Here is a 21,035-nt window from a genome sequence, read left to right as displayed (position 1 = left end):
AAGTGTAAAACGCCCTTATAACTTTTGAACGTTGGACCGACTAAATAGCGACTTTTTATCTGGCTAGTCCAATTTTAAAAATTCAACCATTATCACTCTGGAATAAGAGACGCCACTTTCTATTAACTCCACATCGAGGACTTTTTTAACAAAAACCGACAAAAAGTTATAATTATTCAAATTATTAATCATGGAACGAACGGCCGCCTGTCCTTTTTTTCATAATTCTCTTGGCTTTTCGCGACTAGCGTTTCAGCCACTTACATCGTATTCACAAACTACTAATGATCGTATTGCCGATTTGATTGACGGGGAAACTTTTAAATCATAGAATGAAAGGAAACTGTATTTCACATTGCATTACAACCATAGATTTAGTGTAAATACTAAATCTATGATTACAACTTGGGTAGTCTGTGCGTCTTGACATAAACATAACTATATTTTCTAATTTGTGAACGTAACCACAAAACAAAATACCTGTACAAAACGCGTTGATGGTGTCACTATAACTCAATTTATTTTGCCATTAAAAATGGGTGAAAATAATTCAGAAGAAGCACTTAAAGAAAAAATCGTAGATATCGCAAAGAAATATCCTAAGGGTATATCTGACAAGGAAATAAAAGCTGCGATGCCAGACCTTTCTACAGCTGATCTTGTCTCTGCAATAAACAAGCTGTTGCAGCAAGGATGTTTGGATTTGTTTAATAAAGACGGATCTTTAATTTACAAGTAAGATTATTTATTATATTCTCTACGTACTTATATAAACGTCTTTAAGCTCGAGGTCTACTCCTACGTCGATACCTCAAATTTTTTAAATGTTCTACTTTTTTATTGTAGGTTTAAAGCACAGTCAAGCAAACAGGCAGTTAAAGGAGCAGATAATGAAGAGAAAGTAGTATACAATTTAATAGAAGAAGCAGGGAACAAAGGCATATGGATAAGAGATATTAGAATTCGATCTAATTTGGCCAACACACAGCTTAACAAGGTGTTGAAAAGCTTAGAAAGTAAAAAGCTTATTAAAGCTGTGAAATGTGTGAATGTGAGTATTTTTCTTGTTGACTTTTAACATGTCGTATTGTTACTGCATTATATGTTTATATATTTTCTGGGTCATGAATATCAAATACCCCACAACCTAAAGAAATTAGCACACATAGATAATTTGAAGGGTTTAATTGTGAATGTTTGTTTCAGGCATCAAAAAAGAAAGTATACATGCTTTATAATTTAGAACCAGATAGATCTATATCTGGAGGAGCATGGTATCAAGACCAGGATTTTGAATCAGAATTTGTAGACATCCTTAACAAACAATGCCTGAGGTTTCTGCAGCAGAGAGCTGATAAAATGAAGAATAATCCCAGAGGACCAATAGTTGGCCGCACACAATCTTATGCAACCGCTGTTGAGGTCCAAAAGTATATTACTGATTTAGGCATAAGTAATGTAAGTTTTAAACTAAAAATGATTATCACTAGTTACAGGTTTTACAATCATTTATAACTAACAACAAATTTAAGATTTGTTAACATGACTAGTCAAATTTTAAAAACTTGATTCTGTACTTTTCAGTTACTGGCGGTGCCTTTTATGATTATACCACTATTAAGTTTTCTGCTTAGTAATTAAAAATAAGATGTGGTAGCCTAATGGTTTGACCTACCACCACTCCAACAGAGGCCGTAGGTTCGAAACCAGGCTTGCACTATGTTTCTCAGATAATTCTGAGATAATTCTTTAATAAGAACCACATTTCATTTGAAATTTACCATGAGCTTTTTGGTGAAGGAAAACATTGTGATGAAGCCTGCACGTTAAAGAAGTTTCACAATCCCTAGAAAACCTCTTATTCCCAGACGTTACCACTGGCTTTGTTCCCACTGGTGACAAATGGGCAAAAAAACCCCAGGTTGCCAGATGGTGACAAATGGGATAAAAAATTGCAGTTGTTGCCAGTGATGACTAATGAAAATTAAAAAAATCCCAGCAGGTTATTTGTTACTGGTAAGTAAACAAACAAACCCTTACACCTGTGAGAACTGTGCCCAGCAGTAGGACATATAAATGGCTTGATGAATTAAAAACTTGATTATGATGACCTTCAGGGTCATCATCCATCAATAAGGCATGCAAATAATGATACATTCTTTACAGGTGAAACTTGAAGTAGAAGATGTGATAACAATTTTAAATACATTAGTTTATGATGGCAAAGCTGAAAGCAGTGTATACCCAGATGGCAGCAAAGTATATCGTGCCATAGAATCACTCTTGCCACCCCCTGGCTTAGTACAGGTGCCCTGTGGTATTTGTCCACTCATTCACAAGTGTTGTTCCACAGGACTCATTACTCCACAAACATGTGTTTATATGAATGAATGGTTGGAAATATAATCTATTTAAAAAAGTTAGTGTTTTTCTTGAGTAATAACAAATGCAATAAATGAGTATAATTTATTTACACTATCACCTAAAAATAATTACATCTTTGTGAAAGTACACTTCTTCATTCAGCTAAATAGACTAGGTTAAGAACTTTTCGACTGGTTACATTTTTATTTTACCAAATTGGTAAAAATCATGAATAGTCAATTTACAAATGCTTGAATTAAATGTTTAAAAAAAATTACCATCATGCTTTTACACTTTAAAACATGAGGATGTTTTATATACTGTGCTTATTATTATTTTTACACAAAATAAGAATAAAATAACATCACAAAATGTGTTAAGGACAAACTCCCTGGCAGTTAGTGTTATTGAAAAAATAAAATATCGAAAATAAACATTTTTCAAAATTCTTATACTGCAACCCAACATCTAATACCACAAGCACTACCTTGAAACAATCCCATATTAAATACTTATGAACATGATTTAATACTTCAAAATAAACTTCTAAAATTGTTTTCTAAGCTGCAAAGTGCTTCTGAGAGGAGAGCTTTTTCACGTTTGTAACTGGCCACTGGTTTGCCTTCTACTGGAGCATTTTTTACATTGTTGTTAGCAAACATGGAACTAAATACATCCATTTGTATATAATTAAGAGATTGGAGAATTATTCCCTTATTTGGATAAGGGGTAGGCGTTTTAACATAATTAGTTGAAGCCACTTTTGGTTGGAGTGGGGGAGGAGTTGGGGGCACTTCTGTTGTTGTTGGAGGTGGTGTGATAGGTGGGGGTTGCTCTGTTGGGGGCTTAATCTCTGGATGTGGAGTTGTTGGTGCTGGGCCACCTGCAAAATAAAGTTTGACAAATATTGGACCATTTGTCTCTATTATACACTTATTTCAAGTACACATCATAATGCCATATGGGAATCAAATGTAGCATTTCAATAATGTTTACTTACCCATAGAAATAATTATTCTCTCAATCTCTCTCAGCTGTGTCTGTTGTTGTTGCACAGTGAAGTATAGGTCAGTTATAGTACTTGTCATGTAATTTAGTTCGTCCATTCTCTTCATTTCTTTTGCTGCTTCTTTTTTACTTTGCCTGCAAGAACAGTAATAAAGTGAAATAAGCTAATTTAAAACATTCCTATTTGATGACAGGTTACTATTACAAGCCCTAGATACAAATGGTGGCGCTAACAATTTTGATGCTGTAGCATCCTAAAGCCACACATGACAGAGTAAAACTACCTTTTTAAATTTTGTATGTGATATGTTTGTTACACGGCTTTGAGAAAATTTTACCTGTTATATTCAATAATAAGCAATCCAGCACCAATAATAAAAATAACACTTTCACCAAGCAGATTGGCTCCCAGTTCAATGGCCATCTCCTGGCTCAGTACCGGAATGTTTACAGGTCTACCCAAATTCAAGATCCACATCTTTGCCTTCACCTCACACCAGTTGTAAACTGTCGACCAAGGATATTATTGTATTAAAACGACATCATCGAATCACCATGAATGTTTAAATTTTTCAGGACGTAGGATTTAGTATGCAAAGAAATACTTACATTGGGCTGGTGGCATACACACATAAGTACGAAAGAAAGGACTATTTTTGGCCCTTTCCTTACAAATATTTGCTATAGGTTTACTTATCTGTTTGATTAACAATACAGATAATTTGGCGATGGGAAACGCACCGACAACCATTATTAGTTATTTTCGTCGTGAGCGGTTTTGTTTCTTTTTCACAAATTGATCGGAAACGTAACCGATGGCCTTGATGCCTTGCGCCATGAATTCCGATGTTGTTTGACATTTTGAACAGCTGACAGCTGTCATCCCACAGAACTGTAATGTATGATCTATGCCACAGACGATAATGTTCGTTTCATTCATCACAATCGTGTCGTGCTCTGCAGTATGTATACCCAATATCAATCCAATAGAGAGAAAGAGACACTGCTACGGCAGCTGTACGTACTATGTAATGTTGTACTTTTTATTTCGTCGTCCAATCTTCTAATGAATGATACAAAAAAGCTCACATTAAAAAACACTTAAAAACAGTTTCCAAAGTTTTTATAAAATGCACATCCACCATAGAACAGTTTTTACAAGATGAGAAGATGTAAATTGTGTATGTTCATTTTGTTCTTTAGTTTTACTGCAATATATATTTATTTTATAATAACGGACAAGAATGTAGTCAATTTTACCAATAATAACGGTAGCCAATTGACTTTGGGAAAGTAAGTAATTTTCGCATTGTTTCCCTTGCAATACTTTTAGATTTATAGAGCTGTTAGAAAATACTCCAAGATCTCTTTATTTTTGTAGCTACATATTTAAATGTGTTATTGCAATGTAAGAAGGAACTTTTTTGAGGTTAGTTTTAAGCACAACAAACAAACCAAGGCGCTAATTTGCTCCCCCTTTTTTCTGCTTATTTCCAGAACTCGCCCAGAAAAGATAGTGTTATCATTCGTAGTGTGTGATTCAAGATTCAATGAGTCCTTAAACGTAATAAAGTCGGCGCTATTGTTTACGAAAACTCCGTTACACTTTGTAATTTTTTCCGACGAAGTGTTGCGACCTCTGTTTAATAAGACTCTAAGCGGTTGGAGGATACTGACCAATTTCCAGTTGAATTTCGAACTACAAAATATCAATTTTCCTGGGGCCAATAAGCAGGACTGGCTCAATTTATTTAGTAAATGTGCAGCACAAAGATTATTTATTCCAGTAAGTACATATAATATTTTATTCTATTTGCTTCTATTTTATAATTTACTCCAAGGCCTGTTCTTACTCACTTTCTCATACAATTTGTACACTGCGTCTCCTTGATGTGCAATAGATAGAAGAAAATGCTTACAGTTCTCAATGCACTGAATGTTTATTTTGTTTATGGTTTGAAGTTATTACATTTTTTTCAGAAATTAATATCTCATCATGATGCCCTTATATATGTGGACACTGACACTGTGTTCTTAGGTCCAGCTGATGAATTATGGAGCTTATTTTCAAAATTCAATTCCTCACAAATGTCTGCTATGTCTCTGGAGCATGAAAATCCCAGCCTTTCATGGTATCCTCGTTTTGCTAAACATCCTTTTTATGGGAACTTGGGTAATATTCTACTTTTTATTAACTTCTTATAGTAAGTTTTTACTTCTTAGAATCTGTTAAATAACCTGGTTTGTCAATCATATAATATTTAGACAGATTTTTTTTATTGAGTGTGTCTATGTTAATTTTTATTTATTAAATTTGAATAACGTATATATACGTATATATATATATATGTACGTATATATGTTTTGTAACTGTTAAGAGTTATTCTTAGACAAGTAAAATTTTAATAGTAAAAAATAAGGCACTGTTATATAAAAACACAGATTTTATTCCCGGTTCTTATCCACAGTTTTTGGATATTTTTAGGTCTAAACTCAGGAGTTATGTTGATGAACTTGTCTAGAATGAGAGATTTTGGCTGGACCGAATATGTCACTCCAATTATGCTCAGATGGAAACTGTACATTCCATGGGGTGATCAGGTTATTATATTTTTTATTTAGCTGTACTTAAGTTTAAGGCCAATGTTCTTGATTCTATTGCAGCTATGTATTTGCGAACTGTTTGTCTACACATAATGTTGTTTTAATGTCCTGTGAAGCTGACTGCTCTATGCACCTATTATATAAATATCATGAAAGTAATATTAGTAGTATCAGTAGTGGTAGTAAGGAATATTAGTCACCATTTCATAAATATTGTGTTAATTTATAATCCATGGGCCATTTTCATTTTATAAATGTTTCTCTCGGTACAATCTTAAGTAGCCTTAAAACTGTTAAAAATAAGCCTCCAAGTCAATATCTGGAAGTCCGTGCTGCAACTAAGCTTATTTTAATAAAATAGTGATGAGTGAGAGCTTGGAATTGCATTATGTAGTGGTGTGCCATTCAAATAAAAACCACAAATACAACCATAAATTCTTGTGTAAACACAAATACCACTATATTTTCAATTCCGAGCTCTCGCTAATATCACTAGTGCCATCACTATTACCTCTGTTATTCCAGGATATAATAAACATAATATTCCACCATCACCCGGCTGCTGTGATGGAGATGTCGTGTCGGTACAACTACCGGTCAGACCAGTGCATGTACGGTGACGCGTGTCACGACGCGACGAAACACGGTGTTTTTCTCCTGCACGGTAGTCGACGAGCTTTCCACAATGAGAAGCAGCCTGCTTTCAAGGTAACTCATTTAACTATGATTCCCAAATTAAGCTAGTAGAGCAATAAGATATTATTGGGAAGAATATTTATCTTTTATGTAACAATACAAACATATTATTATTATCTCAAAGATCAACATTGCCTTGAAATGGTGACATTAAGGTTACCAGAGTAGCTTGCCAACATTTAATATTTTACAATGATGTGTCTGATAATGTAGCTCAAATTCAGGAGGGAGTAGTAAGTACATATACATTTCTTGGCATATTTGATTATTAATACATCATCTTTAATTTTACAAATGTATTTTGTTATGAGCTTTCCACAATGAAAAGCAGCCAGCTTTCAAGGTAGTTCAACTTACCATGATTCCTAAATATTATAAAATTATTATTATTATTAATATATAATAGTAAACTTGTAATAGGCGCGTGGACTTCGAGTTGCGGTCACCAATCTGTTATATCTTACTGTACCGTGTAAATTATCTGTTGATACTTATGTCAGCTAAATTCGTGAAACTAGTCACACCATTACTGTGAACCTTTGAGTAGGAACAAAAATCAGAATTATAAAATAATAAGCATATGACAATCTATGATCACCCCTTTATTTTATAACCAAAATAGTGTCCACAAATTATGTTATAAGCTTTAATTGCCCGATATTCACAACTAACCTTCAAATCCTTACTAACGGTACATTACCTACCAACTTTTGTAAATACAAGATGTAGATCTATTATAGACCTAACCCTAGCGTCAGAAGGAGCAGTAAATCTTGTCCTGAACTAACATGTGTCACAGTGTGAGCACAGATGATAAGATTCAGCTTAAAAACAGCCACCAAGTGCAACAACTGGGGGTCTACTCTCGATCTCCGTCCGACATCCGTCCGAAACAATTACTGCCAAATAAGCAATACTTGACCAAATGAAAAGACGCGTGATGCGAATGAAGTTTCATACTGGATACTTGTCTTTTAATTTTGTCGAATATTACTTATTTGACAGTAATTGTTTCGGACGGATGTCTGACGGATATCGAGAGTAAACCCCCTGAAACGGAACCCCCGAAAAACCGATAGGAAAATTTACATTAACAAGCTTAACCAGAGCCCTACAACATAGAAACACAGGTCCAAGAATTGACATCAAACATATTGAGCAGTTACGATTCCGCATGCCCACTGACAGACTCGGCCCCGCGGCACGGCCAACACTGGTGGGGGACTATAATATTGTACAAGATGAATTGGAGCAAGCACCTGTGCCTGTACCACGAGATTAGTTTGACAGTTGCCGCTAGCGACCGCGTAAATTACTTCACCATTTTGTATGGCAAATTTTATAGCGCCACTAGCGAGAACTGTCACTATAATCTCATGGTAGAGGCACTGGACAACTAGATCAATGCTACAATCACTTTCTAACAGTGACATAGAATGGTAGGTAAACAATGGGGACTCTTATCGAAACTAACCGCAACCGACAAGCTGGGTAAATTTATCGACTGACTGCATAAGGACGACTCCAACTGCAGCCCTCGAAGCGATGCTGGACCTGCGACCCCTCCTAATAACAAAATAGACAAACCATGGAATTGAATACATCGCAAGTACATTATTAACAATCAAATTTTAAAACATTAACATAGTATTAATGATTCGTGATGCACAATACTTATATGATGCTGCTGTCTCTGGTCCATGACTCGAGATATCGTCTCGCGGGAACTGTCAAATGGGCTTCTGAGCATGCAAAGAGGTCCAAAGAGGAGTCAAAGATAAGCATCTGATTGAAGTACTTAACCGGGCGGGGCAAAGGAGCCAGATCACTTACCCTAGAACGTGTAGAAGGTATTTCAAACAGCCTTCTTATATGAGGCCGCACCAGGTTGTAGGTCCTAGGCACCAAAAAGCCTATCATGGATAGTATGAATGGATTGTACAAGATTCCACGCACCAAGCGACATATGTATATGGTCATAAGAGCGTTTGCGTCTTACTTCCAGCGTTCTGTAGCCGACCATACCCAAAATAAAAGTGGTGGGGTGATTTAAAGGGTTATAACCGTAAATCTTTCTATAAAGGCTACAAACAAAGGACTTCTGAATTTTCTCTAACGTCGATATGTGATTGTAATGAATGGGATTCCAAATGATGGCGTTAGTTTCTGGCTTGCTACGAACAAAACTATTATACAAAAGACGAGATGTGAGCTCATTTTTAAACGATCTTGATTGTCTCATGTGAAAGCCGAGACACATACGCGCAGATTTATTTAATTTTGAGATATGTTTCCGGAAAGTCAGCTCGGCATCGAACCATGTACCCAAATCCTTGACAGATGTAGCCCGCCTGATGTAAGTATCTTTTGTTTTGTAAGTATTGTCTATTTGTTTGCGAGTGCGCGTAAACGATACAGTGGTACATTTGTCAACGTTTATACGTCTGCTGCCTCCGTGGCCGAACGGTTACCATGCCGGACTGCCACGCAGAGGTCTTAGGTTCGATTCCCGGGCCGGGAGAAATATTTGTATGACCTACATTTATTTCTTTCGTGAGTTTGGGTGTGATTTGTGGTTATCTATGTGTGTGTCCATGGCACCCGCGACACAGGGTTTTCCCAAGTGCTGTTGAGTGTGTGCGTAAGTTGAGTGTGTGCGTTTAAGCGTAGACTGTTGTCATTGCCCCAGCCAAAGACGTTGTCAATGTCCTTTAGGAGGAGGACACAGTCAGCCTCCAACTTAATGGTCATGGCCAATTTGACGTCATCAGCAAACATGAGGCACTTGCTGTGTCGGACAGTTAGCGGCAGGTCATTAACTACAATCAAGAACATGAGTGGTCCCAGGCAACTCCCCTGACCCACAACAGAGGTAACCGTATACGGTTGGGATTGACACCGGTTGTAAAGCACGTATTGCTGACGGTTTGCCAAATAGTCAGCAAAAAATGTGGCCAAGTTTACTGGGAAAGTAAAAACTAATTTCCGAAGCAGAATATCACAATAAATCTGATCGAAACCCTTCTGAAAGTCCAAGTAAGCTACGTCGACTTGCTTTTTGGAGTCCAACTCATCACCAATAGTGGTAGTAATGTTAATCAAATTTGAAGCAGTAGGCGGCCCGGCAAAAATCCATGCTGTTGATCACAGAACCATCCCCGAAGTTGTTCGTGAATCAACTTGTACATAATGGTTTCCATAACCTTTGCAAAAGCCGATAAGACAGCTACTGCACGATCATTTTTAATTTCGGATTTTGAACGTGACTTAATAGGTAGAACTTTTGAAGATTTCCAGACTCTAGGATATGTATTATGATTTATGGACAAATTTATAATATAAAGTAACGGCCTAGTAAATGTTTCACTGCAATCCTTTACTATTACTTGCGGAATTCCGTCTGTTCCTTGAGTTAGCTTAGGCTATAATTGTTTCATCGCGGTGTATACGTCAGAGTCAGTTACATGTTCCAAAGTTATATAGCTCGGTCAGGTATTGGCACGATTCGGGAATCGCCGCAGGCACGGCAGCGAAGGCATCATCAGGATTTAATGCGGGAGCCGACGCTAGATACACGCTTCGAAAGAATGTCGCAAAATTGTCTGCGACTTCCTATGGATTGGACATACCAAACACAGTGAGGTCGCTCGACGGTTTGTTTGATTTTATATGAGACCAAAATGTATTCGGGTTGAGCTTAATATTGTTTTCAATTTTATTCATGTAAACACAGTTACATACTTTAGTTGTGTATAAATTCAGCAACAATCTCGTCTTCCGGTGTGCAGTCATAAAGAATACGTTGGACGCTATAGGGCTGGCGTACGACAAGCAGCACATCGCCGCCCTTCCCTTCGGGTCTGTCCCGCCGTAGGACAGCACAGTTAGTCGGAAATATTTCAGTATCATAAACACTATCGTCGAGGTTTGTTTCTGTGATTGCCAATATAGGGCTTTGAAATTGAGCCAGGGCATTCTTTATACTAACGGTCTTTATATTTTTTTACCTTGTGGCGATATTTGGGGCTTCTAACATATCTTGACGAAAAAATGCATTATCATTACAATTAGAATTGTTACACGGATATGTCATGTGGTGTTTTGTGATAAGTAAGATCAGCCTCTTCAGATCTTTAGTGATGGTACGTAGTGCTTTAGGCTTAATGAGCCCAGAGTAGGCGCGATACATATGATGATTGTATTCCAAGTTAAAATTGGTATCCAGTAAATATGCATACTCTTGTATCTCTGGATCCCAGTACAGCATGTTACTGAAGTTCTCCACTCGCCAGTTGAAGATATGAATATTAAATCTATAGGTTGGAAGGCACAGTATAATATTGGTGCGTTGAATTATCTGTAGGGCTTCTTTAATATAGGTGAGCAACTTAAAATAGTTCTTGGAGCTTATAAAATCCTCATCACTGATAAATACAATGCAGTAGTCCCTAAATGTGAAGTTTTCCACCTTGGTTGCAATACCCTGTAGGAGTTCTTTTAATCCGCATTGCGGTTTTAAGTAATGAATAATCTGTGACCGTCAGGATGGCTGGTCGCCTGTGGCGTCTGGCACTGAGTATATATTCAAGAATTGCTATCTATTTACTACTATTTGCTACGTTTTCTAAATATTTGCTACCTATGATATATTCTGAGAAATTAAAAAAAAAATTTTCCCCAGCCATTCTGACGTCAGGATGGCTGGTCGCCTCTTTGTTCAGCATGAAGGGAGCAGATTTTCCAGAAGTATGTATTACCAATAATTGCTACCTATTTGCTACCTGTCGAATTAAAGGTATACGCTTCATATCTAAATTAGTTAAAAAAATATAACCGATACGAAAAGCCTGACTAAACTAAAAAAGCAAACGTTTTTAGTTCTTTATTGCCATAATATAAAGGGCAGACTAGTCTGGTGAGGTTGCTGATTTATAAAACCGAGAAGGTAGGTAACCATCATAACGCAATATGTGTGTCATTTGCCATAAGTGGATCAAAGTGGTGGTGGTGACAATGAAAAGAGGGAGGAAGTTTGTTGAGCCACTCGATGAGCAAAAAATGCATTACTGCAAAAAAAAAGTATTTTTCCAGTAAATCTGATTTAGCGCCGCCTAACGATCCACTGTTTAGTGAAATTTTATCACATAAAATTTCCACACAGGCACTATATCTTTCTGTAAAGAAAAATTTCGACTTTTCTTCAGTGGCCCTGATAATCCTGCTGTTCGTTATGAAGATTAAAACAAAATTATGTCTAATGATAATCAATCAAAAAAGGAATACAAGGACGAAGTAGTAGTCAGTAAAACAGTAATTTATAATTTTATTATTGATACCTATCAGTGGGAACGAATGCAACCGTTAAGTAAACGTATAAAGTTAAATCATGGACCTGAGACTGTATTTAGAATGAAACATCGCTTGCCTAAGCAACAGTGCGCCCATCTTTTGCGCGAAAAGATTTGGGAGGTTCATCCCATTGCACACAGTTGGATATGTAAACAGTATTCTATTTCTGAGAATGATAAAATAACGTACAATGGAAATTGCAAAGAATGTGAGGCTAACACAAAAATTATAATTAACTGGCCTGCGCATAAAATAGCCCTGTGTAAGTGCACTGTAACGAACTACGACAAAGATTTTGTTCATACTTTTGTTAGATAATTAAAACTATATAATTTTTTTAACAAATATATAATTACAACTAAATTCTTTGTTAATATTGCGTTATGATGGTTACCTACCGTCTCGGTTTTATACATTAGCAATCTTACCAGACTAGTTCGCCTCGAAGTAATTGTTGAACGCCTGTATATTATGGCAATAAAGCACTAAAAACTTTTGCTTCTTTAGTTTAATCAGGCACTTTTTCGCAAAATTTTCAATCGGTTATATTTTTTTAATTAATGTGGATATGAAGCGTATACCTTTAATTCGTGAAGGTAGCAAATAGGTAGCAATTATTGGTAATACATACTTCTGGAAAATCTGCTCCCTTTATGCTGAACAAAGAGGCGACCAGCCAACCTGACGTCAGAATGGCTGGTCAAACATTTTTTAAAATTTCTCAGAATATATCATAGGTAGCAATTATTTAGAACAGGTAGCAAATAGTAGCAAATAGTTATAATAGCAATTCTTGAATATACACTCAGTGCCAAGCGCCACAGGCGACCAGCCATCCTGACGGTCACAATAATCTGGTAGTGATCAGTCAGTGTATTTTCTAAGGTAGAGAGAGTCTCATTTTATTTATTGGAGCTAAGAGCACAAATTTTGGCTTTATTGAGGTTCCTATATCGGGTTTATCTTTATTCGGATTACCAGTGACATCTGACGGAGGGTGAGTAAAATTATGGTGGCTTGTAATCGATTTATTGCTCTCGTTGCTTTTTTTTTCTTTTTTACCACGCGCCAAAATAGAATCCACTCGGTTCCTCTGGCCATACGGGATTTGTCGTGATTTGTCAAGTTCTGCTTTTTGTAGCTTTTCGTTTTGATTCTAATACATGTATAGTTTGGTTTATGCGTTGATTGGCAAATGTGTGACAGTTTTGCAACTTTATGTTCGTATTCGATAATTTTTTTTTCTAAGACATGATTTTCTGGTAATTGATTATCCAGTTCATTTTGTTTCAAGTTTTTCCTATAGTGTACGGATTTTTTCCTTCAAGTCCTCTATTATGTCACTGTTTACTTGTAGTGACGGAGAGCTTATATTTTTGCGTTGAGTAGATATGTTGGGTAGCGACGAATATGAGTATGTGGTGGATAATTTTGATGGAATTTTGTGATCTTCATCATCATCTTCTGACAATAACTCGAATGAATTGCTGGTGGGTAAATTGCACTGAACATTTGGTTTCCTGTGTTGCGTAATATTGTCTTCATGGTGGTGGTTAATTGGAGTGCTGTGAAAATGGTGTGAGTTTGTACACGATCGACATTTAAAAGTTTTCGATTTCATTTTATTGAAGATCTGGAATAAAACATCTGTACAGTCTAGGTGATAGTATTGTTCACATACTACACAGCATAAAAATTTAACTCGTTGTGGCTCATTATCATGGTCCCGGTTAATGTTCATAATTGTTATCAGTATACTCCAGGTATTGCAAAAACTGTATTTTAAAAAAAACCAGGTTTTCCCGCTGCTACTTGTTGCTAGGTGGCGCTAATTTGTCGATTGTCAATTACAAACCAGGGATAATACTACTTGCCGCCTGGTGGCGTAGGTTCGTCAATTATACCTCTTCAACTTTATTTCAGATATTCTCGCGTATTGTCGCGTAGAACAAAATAACAACAGTAAACAAAAAAAAAACAGAAAAAAGTTTATTTTAGACACTTATGGGATTTGAACTTCGGACCGATTTCACCAGTCACCGCGCAGTCCAACTAACTGTCGCAGCACTACCGTATAATGTGTTACTGCGAAATTGAGAGTTAGGTTGCGGTAAGCTATGGTCGTTGAACCTATTTGGGAGCAATCATTGACCTACCAATAAATAGGTCAATGGGAGCAATGCACCGTGAAGGCAGTCTACTCACTAATTGCCGACACTGTTCAAACTAAAACATTTAATTCTTCTTTTGTTCGCCACTTTACTCTATTTATGAATTATAAAATTGATTAATGTAATACGTGGTCTTTTTGATCATCTGTTAAGGAATAAATTGATACTAATTTTATTGCAAATAACGCAGTTTTAGACTGATATTTAAATTTTTAACATTAACAACACAGTAGCACGTCCACGCTCAGTTTCGCGCCCCGGGCACCGCTAGTGTGGTTGTGGATCCCAAAACAATACATTTTTGACAAAAAATACAATATACAATTCTTTGAAGATCCCAACAAAGGACAACCCCAGACAGGTCCACGTCTTCACTGACGGATCAAAAACAAATTCAGGAACAGGTACTGGTGTATTCTCAGAAGACCTCAATATCAGGATATCAACACTACTTGGTGACCACAACACAGTATTTCAGGCTGAATGTATGAGTATCAAAGGCAGCATGAGCAATCATAGCGAGAAGAGTAAAGAATCACTCCATTCGAATACTCTCTGACAACATGTCAGTACTTCAAGCACTGGACAGCTATGACATAAACTCAGGGCTTATTTATGACTGCCATGAAGCCCTCATGGAGGTATGTATACACAACCACGTAACTCTACAATGGATTAAAGGACACAGCGGCAATGACGCAGCAAATGAACTGGCCAGAAATGGATCGGAGACGGATACTGTAGAACCTATAGGTTGATCAATCATATATATAACCCTTACGGTTTGTAGACCAGTTCGCTGCTCGCCTAATTCCCTCGTGAGGCCAGCGGGCAAGAGACGGGAATCCCTTGCCCGCATCGCACGGTCTCACCCGTCTGAGGGGATGGGTCAAGCGTCCGACCCTCCTCTCTTTCGCGCGGGAACTTTGGCAGAAGCCAAGGTGGCCCGGGGCGTCGTAGTGGTGAATCTGCGGGATCCTACAGCGCCTACAACATCCGGCCAAGAGGCTGCGCCGGGGGGTTTTTAGTTGGTATGCCTTCCATCGGAGGGTCCCACATAACCCTCGAGCTTTCCCGTTCTCGAAAGCATTTGCCCCCGTTAAAAGGTTTAGGGAAGCACTCCAACGCTCAACACCAGTCTATCTCGGAAATTAATCAAACTCGAAAAGCAAGAGCTTCGCACTCTAACTGCCGCCCTGACGGGTCGTGATCCTATACAATAAACACCTTTTCAATTTAGGTATCACAGACAGCCCTCTATGCAGAGTATGCATGGAGAGGGAGGAATCGGCGGCGTACGTCCGACTTTAATACTCCGGCGTGGACAACTACAGGGCGAAGTACCTCAAACCCAGGAGGCTGCTGAGATTCCCGGAGGAGCTTGATTGGCAGGGGAGACCCTGTACCCACCACACGCAAAATCGGAGCCTGAACGTCGAGTTTCGGTCTCCAGCCCGTCACACCATACCATACCATAACCATTGCCGGATATTGCGCTTGAAGAATAAAAAAGCGATTTCATCCAGAAACAGAGTTACGAGGATTTAAAATTTATAGTTCCCTTATATTTGTCTCGCAAAGAAGAGAGGATATGCCATAACCAACACTTTGTATTTTTGAAGGAATACAAAATAATGTTTTAACATTTTTTTTGCAGTAAACTACCCAACTCTCCTATGTATAGTAAAACACTTACATTTATATAATTTAATGTTTCAGGCAATCTACCGCGGTATTGACGAGTACCAGATCGGCACTGATCCTTCTAACATTAAATTAAAGCTAGAAAACTACATTTCTGAAGCGCCACCATCAAACTGTGGCAACATGAAAAACGCCTTACTAAAGTGTGTTAAACCTGAAAGGTAGTTTTGCTCATGGTCGTATTATTACACAAGATATTGATCTTTATAATATTGTATTACTCACTAGGTACTTGAAATACTGTTGCCTGTAAATAACACCCAGCTTTTAAAAGGGTTTAGGTGATAAGTGGATTTTACAGGAATATAAAATACACAGAAATTTAAATGGAACCACTCATGTTATAAACATTGAAAATACTTTTGGGGCAGAACGTTATTAAGATATTTTGTTTAGTTGGACTGTCCACAGGACATAGATACGTAGGTATTAGAAGTATATAATACATATAAGCGTGACGCCGTATGATTTGATCATTTTATTAGCAGCTACATTACCTCGCATTAAGTATAAATGTAGAAAAAGTACCGAATGATTTAAGTAGCTTGTGTTTTTATGTTACAAAGACAAATTTAAAATTGTATTGGGCTCTTAACTGATTAAGGATGATCGGGGCAATCACATAATTTGTTAAATTAGAAATACTCGTAAGGAACAAATTTATAACTGCATATCAAATGCTATTTTCAGTAGCGACGTAAGTTCAATTTGACATGTATAACTAATAATGTAATCTTATGAATATAAACAACAACAACAAAATTAAATTATGTAATCATATATAATTTGTAACATAATTGTAGTTTCTAATGCACAATTGTCGCACACAACTCACAATGGAATTGTACGTCGTTTGTGTAAATGAGTACACGTGCTAAGCGGCCAGAAGTCTAAGGACACTTACAACGTAAAGACATATAGAGTAGACAGGTTAATTTGTAAAATACTAACAACTTACGGGACTGTATTACTTTTTAAAAAACATAATAAACTTGCCACAAATAAACTTTTCACTTTTCGTTGTACACATACTATCTGACACATTTTAAATTTTTTGTATTCTTTTATTTTTATAATACCAAGTGACGGGGCGAACAAGTCGTGGGCGCGTGACACGAATATCCATAATCTTGCAGTGCCACTCAGAGCTTTAAAACGCAAAGATCGGATGGGCACTGCCATTGCGCCTGCCACCCGGAGCCATAAGTTGACAAGTCCCCTGTGCCTGTAATTTCGCCAGCACACTTACCCTTCAAAACCGAAACACAGTAATGCTGACATTACTGCTTGGCGGCAGAAATAGGTAAGGTGGCAGTACTTCCTTGGGCGAACTCTTTCACAAGGAGCTCTACTGCTACTAATTAGATCTGTATTTTGGTAGTAAGGTAGTAAGTTTGTGACGGTGTAACCTCCTTACACCATCATCCCACCTTTTTGTATCGCCTCTCTCCACTTGTATCGTATCATTTTTTCTTTCGCTTGTATTTAAATTTAAATTGTTCCGTCTTCCTTCACTTTCTCATTTTGCTTCGTACCACGGTGAGTCTCTGCGCGATCGCGGTAGCTAAAACATCTACTTTCTTATTTTTCAACCGTTTACATTTTAAGATATTAATATTGTTGTTGTACTGAATAAATTCCTATAAACCGGACTTTCGTCTTTTCAACTGCTAAAACATGCTAAGTAAAACGTATTGGAGCCTGCGGGGGCTGCGGAGGACCCTTGGACTAGGCTATATTACTGCTATCCAGGCTATTTTACAGTCGACAGAACGCCCCCAGCACCAGCAGCGCCATTACAAGTTTAAACGTGCAAGCGTCTCCCTGATGACTCCCACTCCTGTGTTTTACATCGGACTGGTATTTTGTTACGCACAAAGTTATCACCGTATATCTATTCAAATATTTTTATTTTTATCCGAAAGTACAATCTGATGAATTATTGAAAGTCATGGAACAAAAGTTGTTTATGATGTTAACAATATAGTACTGCGAGGTTGTTAGTATTATGCAAATACCCCTGTACCTATAAACTAATTAGCCCACATACATTTTAATTGCCTTCTCTAAAAAGAGTTTAGGCCACACTGTTTATGGCTTAAGAGTCTATACAAACTCAAATGGCTTTGGTTGATCCGGTACAACAGTGAAAGTGTTGAATCAATCATTTTGGAAAAAATATATAGTAGGTATAATCTCAGTACAGAGTACTAAATAAACCGACCTCAAAAGTACGCGGAATTACATCTGTTTGCCAAGTTTTATTGAAATATCCCCTAGTTCGCCACTATACAGGACTTGACATAAAAATAATAAAACTCGGTTCTCATTACTCAAAGTATATTGAGAGAAAAACGCCTTGAATTGGACATAGTTATGCAAACTAGAACCAACCCACAAAATGTCGCTTTCGAGATAATTAGACTTTTGTAAAAACAGTGTGAAGAAATAAATAGGTAAGTTATTTGAGACAAACAACGTTAGTTATGCATATAGCATATATATATAGCATTAGGAATGATATAGGGAAACTATTAGATTATATAGCAATAAATAGAAAACATTATGTATCTTTTTATTTAGTTAACGAGAACCATGTTCTAGTTTTCGTAATGAAAACGCTAAAGATCTGCAGTACTTCAGTACATGTGACATGGATCCATTTAGCATATTTAAAAAAATACATTATATGAAGTTAAACAGCATGGTTCTTTCTAGCTATTAAAAAGTTACTTATTTAGGGTTGGTACCCTGAAAGACTTTTATTTTCTCCGTTTTGGTACATTGCCAGGAACTTTTAAGAGCGGGTAAAGAACACGACTGGTGTTCTACCTAAATACATAACTCAATTTCACTCGAGGTGTGGGTCAAGAACCACTTGTTTGCATAACTATGTCCAATTGGAGAATAGCAAAGCCAACCATCAAAATAATTGCTCCATAAGTAAAATTTAGGCGCTATTTATAAAAATGAATGTTCATACGTGATCAGCCACCTTTAGAGGTAGATGATTTTCTTCAATGAAATAGGACCACTATGGAGGTATCCTCTTTACAACAAAAAAAATGAAATATGAAAATCGGTTCACAAATACCGGAGTTATCGCGTAACATACCTACTTCAAAAAAAACATACAGTCGAATTGAGAAACTCCTCCTTTTTTTAAATCGGTTAAAAACTGAGAATGTACACTGATTTTTCCGGATTTACATGGCGTATATTTGTTTTTTCAAACATACCGACGTTTCGGGCCCTTTACAGGTCCCATGGTCACGGTTGACGGTGTCAAAATAACGGAAAAATAGTTTCATTTCCTATGTGTAACAATCGCGAAAACCTAAGAACTCGATATATACACTGATTAATATAAAATTTTCACGGTAGAAAAATAAACACAAACTTGCCTCGAAATTTTACAAGAAAACCGCTGTATTCAAGAGGTATTTTATAGCAATGATTTTTTTTTAAATATCAACTGAAGTAAATAGTACACTTTTTTTATAACATCGTATTTATTTTATCGTATGCTATACGATATATATTTTTCAAATGGCTTTAATTTCGTTTGCAAAAAAATATTTGAAATAAAGCCAGTGATCTTGCCGCTCGACCGAAACACGGTGAACCGTATTAGTACGGGAAAAAATTGAATACGAGCTGATGTAGTATAGCTTTTAAAGATATTTTTTAAATAGGCTTTTCCTCAGCATATTTTTCGTAACCGAATGTGTACTCAAACTGAAATGAAACTAGTGGACCAATGATGTACAGTGTCAAGAGTACGACACTGAAGACTTGGATTCAATTCTATTCAGCTTACGTTAAGATCGACCTAAACTCCAAAATGTCGAGCTTGACGTGGCATGAGATTGTAAATCATGATTTACAATATCTATGTATAATGTTTTTGTTCGTAACGGGTATATACAATAAATGTCCTTATTAAGTAGTTATGTTGTAAAACAAAAGTTAGATTCTTCAAGTTTGGCTCCAACTTTGTACGTATGTTGGACACAATAGTATTCAAACTAAGTATTATCTCGTAATTTACTGTCTTTTTTTTAATATTATCGTTTTAGATTCTTATCCATATGTCTTTAAATTTGACTGTACCTTAGTACTATGTGTCACGTGTATGTTCTATTAATTTAGAATCAATAGTATATTAACAAAGTAACTATTATCTCGTAATTTACTATTTTTTATGTTATCTTTTAAATTTTCTTATAGATCACTTGTCTTTGAATTTGACTGTGTCTTTGTATCACGTGTATGTTCAATCTCATATCAATTAGAATGAATAAATTAAGTATTATCTCCGATTCACTGTTACCTCCACATAGTCCCAAATATATGTACCTAAAAATATCTTTAATTTTTTTATTGCATAGGTAAGAGTACTTTTGTTTACGATCTTATCTGATGGAATGTGAATATGTGCACGAGGATGACCAATACTATTATCGCAATAGGTACATAGTTCGTTATAATATTTCTCAAATAAATACGTTAAATAATCTATATTTTGTAATAATTGTGATAATAACAACCTAAGTTGAGATATTTGCTTTTACTTATAAGATAATAGCGTAAGTTTTCTGAAGTTATTGTTTATATCGTCTATTTAATGTAATATTTTTTATTTACTTCATCTGGAATATAACTATTTTACCAAGAAAATAGCGTTGTTTTTTTTGAGATTGAGATTAGCCAGGTTTCGAACCATTCACTTAACATTTGTTTATTATTTTAAACTGGTAGATTTCCATTGGGAAATACAGTTACTATAAACAATTAATCAGCAATATAAGGTTTAACAAATAAGATAGAAAAGAGTTTGAAATTTATGGAGAGCACTTGGCGAAATGAAATATTGGTTATTTCAATTAATTCCTTATGTACAGAGTTAACGTCAATTTATCAAATTAGATTAATATCAAAGAGTCATCATTATCAACCCTTTTATACGACCCACTGCTGGGCACGGGTCTCCTTTCAGACGAGGGTTTGGGACATAGTCCGCCACGCTGGCCCAATGCTGGTTGGGGATTTGACACGTTTTCCGAGGGTTGTGCACTTCTTCGACGTGCAGGTTTCATCACGATGCTGTCATATATATTTCAATAAGCCGTATATAAG

The 21,035-nt window shown here is 36.4% G+C and overlaps 3 protein-coding genes across 5 annotated transcripts in view; 2 read left to right on the top strand and 1 right to left on the bottom strand.

Moving 5' to 3' along the window:
* The first annotated feature begins 535 nt into the window (after nt 1-535).
* Nucleotides 536-2,406, top strand: LOC113226674 (probable DNA-directed RNA polymerase III subunit RPC6). The gene is made up of 4 exons (XM_026459395.1): nt 536-735; nt 847-1,051; nt 1,207-1,458; nt 2,167-2,406. The coding sequence occupies exons 1-4, from the start codon at nt 536-538 to the stop codon at nt 2,404-2,406; spliced, it is 897 nt and encodes a 298-aa protein (XP_026315180.1).
* A 96-nt stretch (nt 2,407-2,502) lies between these two features.
* LOC113226461 (optic atrophy 3 protein homolog) lies at nt 2,503-4,188 on the bottom strand. The gene is made up of 4 exons (XM_026459089.1): nt 3,982-4,188; nt 3,711-3,879; nt 3,365-3,507; nt 2,503-3,247 (listed from the first exon to the last, which is right to left on the bottom strand). Exons 1-4 carry the CDS (start codon nt 4,121-4,123, stop codon nt 2,898-2,900), a joined length of 804 nt encoding a protein of 267 aa, XP_026314874.1. The 5' UTR covers nt 4,124-4,188; the 3' UTR covers nt 2,503-2,897.
* A 327-nt stretch (nt 4,189-4,515) lies between these two features.
* Nucleotides 4,516-21,035, top strand: part of LOC113226434 (glucoside xylosyltransferase 1) — a 36,832-nt gene continuing 20,312 nt past the window's right edge. For 2 of the 3 annotated variants that reach the window (XR_003310103.1, XR_003310102.1), the window contains exons 1-5: nt 4,516-4,665; nt 4,870-5,158; nt 5,353-5,545; nt 5,858-5,973; nt 6,502-6,684. Coding sequence is in view for 1 of the 3 variants with exons in the window: in XM_026459050.1 (XP_026314835.1) it covers nt 4,535-4,665; nt 4,870-5,158; nt 5,353-5,545; nt 5,858-5,973; nt 6,502-6,684; nt 15,912-16,061 (1,062 nt within the window). In the remaining 2 variants the exon portion in view is untranslated. Of the gene's footprint in view, nt 4,666-4,869; nt 5,159-5,352; nt 5,546-5,857; nt 5,974-6,501; nt 6,685-15,911; nt 17,146-21,035 lie in introns of those variants that run through there. The other variant, XM_026459050.1, reaches the window with a different exon arrangement.

This window comes from Hyposmocoma kahamanoa, unplaced genomic scaffold (assembly GCF_003589595.1).
Source record: "Hyposmocoma kahamanoa isolate Upper Pololo Valley unplaced genomic scaffold, ASM358959v1 192, whole genome shotgun sequence".
NCBI lineage: Eukaryota > Metazoa > Arthropoda > Insecta > Lepidoptera > Cosmopterigidae > Hyposmocoma > Hyposmocoma kahamanoa.
The sequence above is the reverse complement of the archived record's forward strand: the minus strand, read 5'-3'. Positions and strand labels throughout refer to the sequence as shown.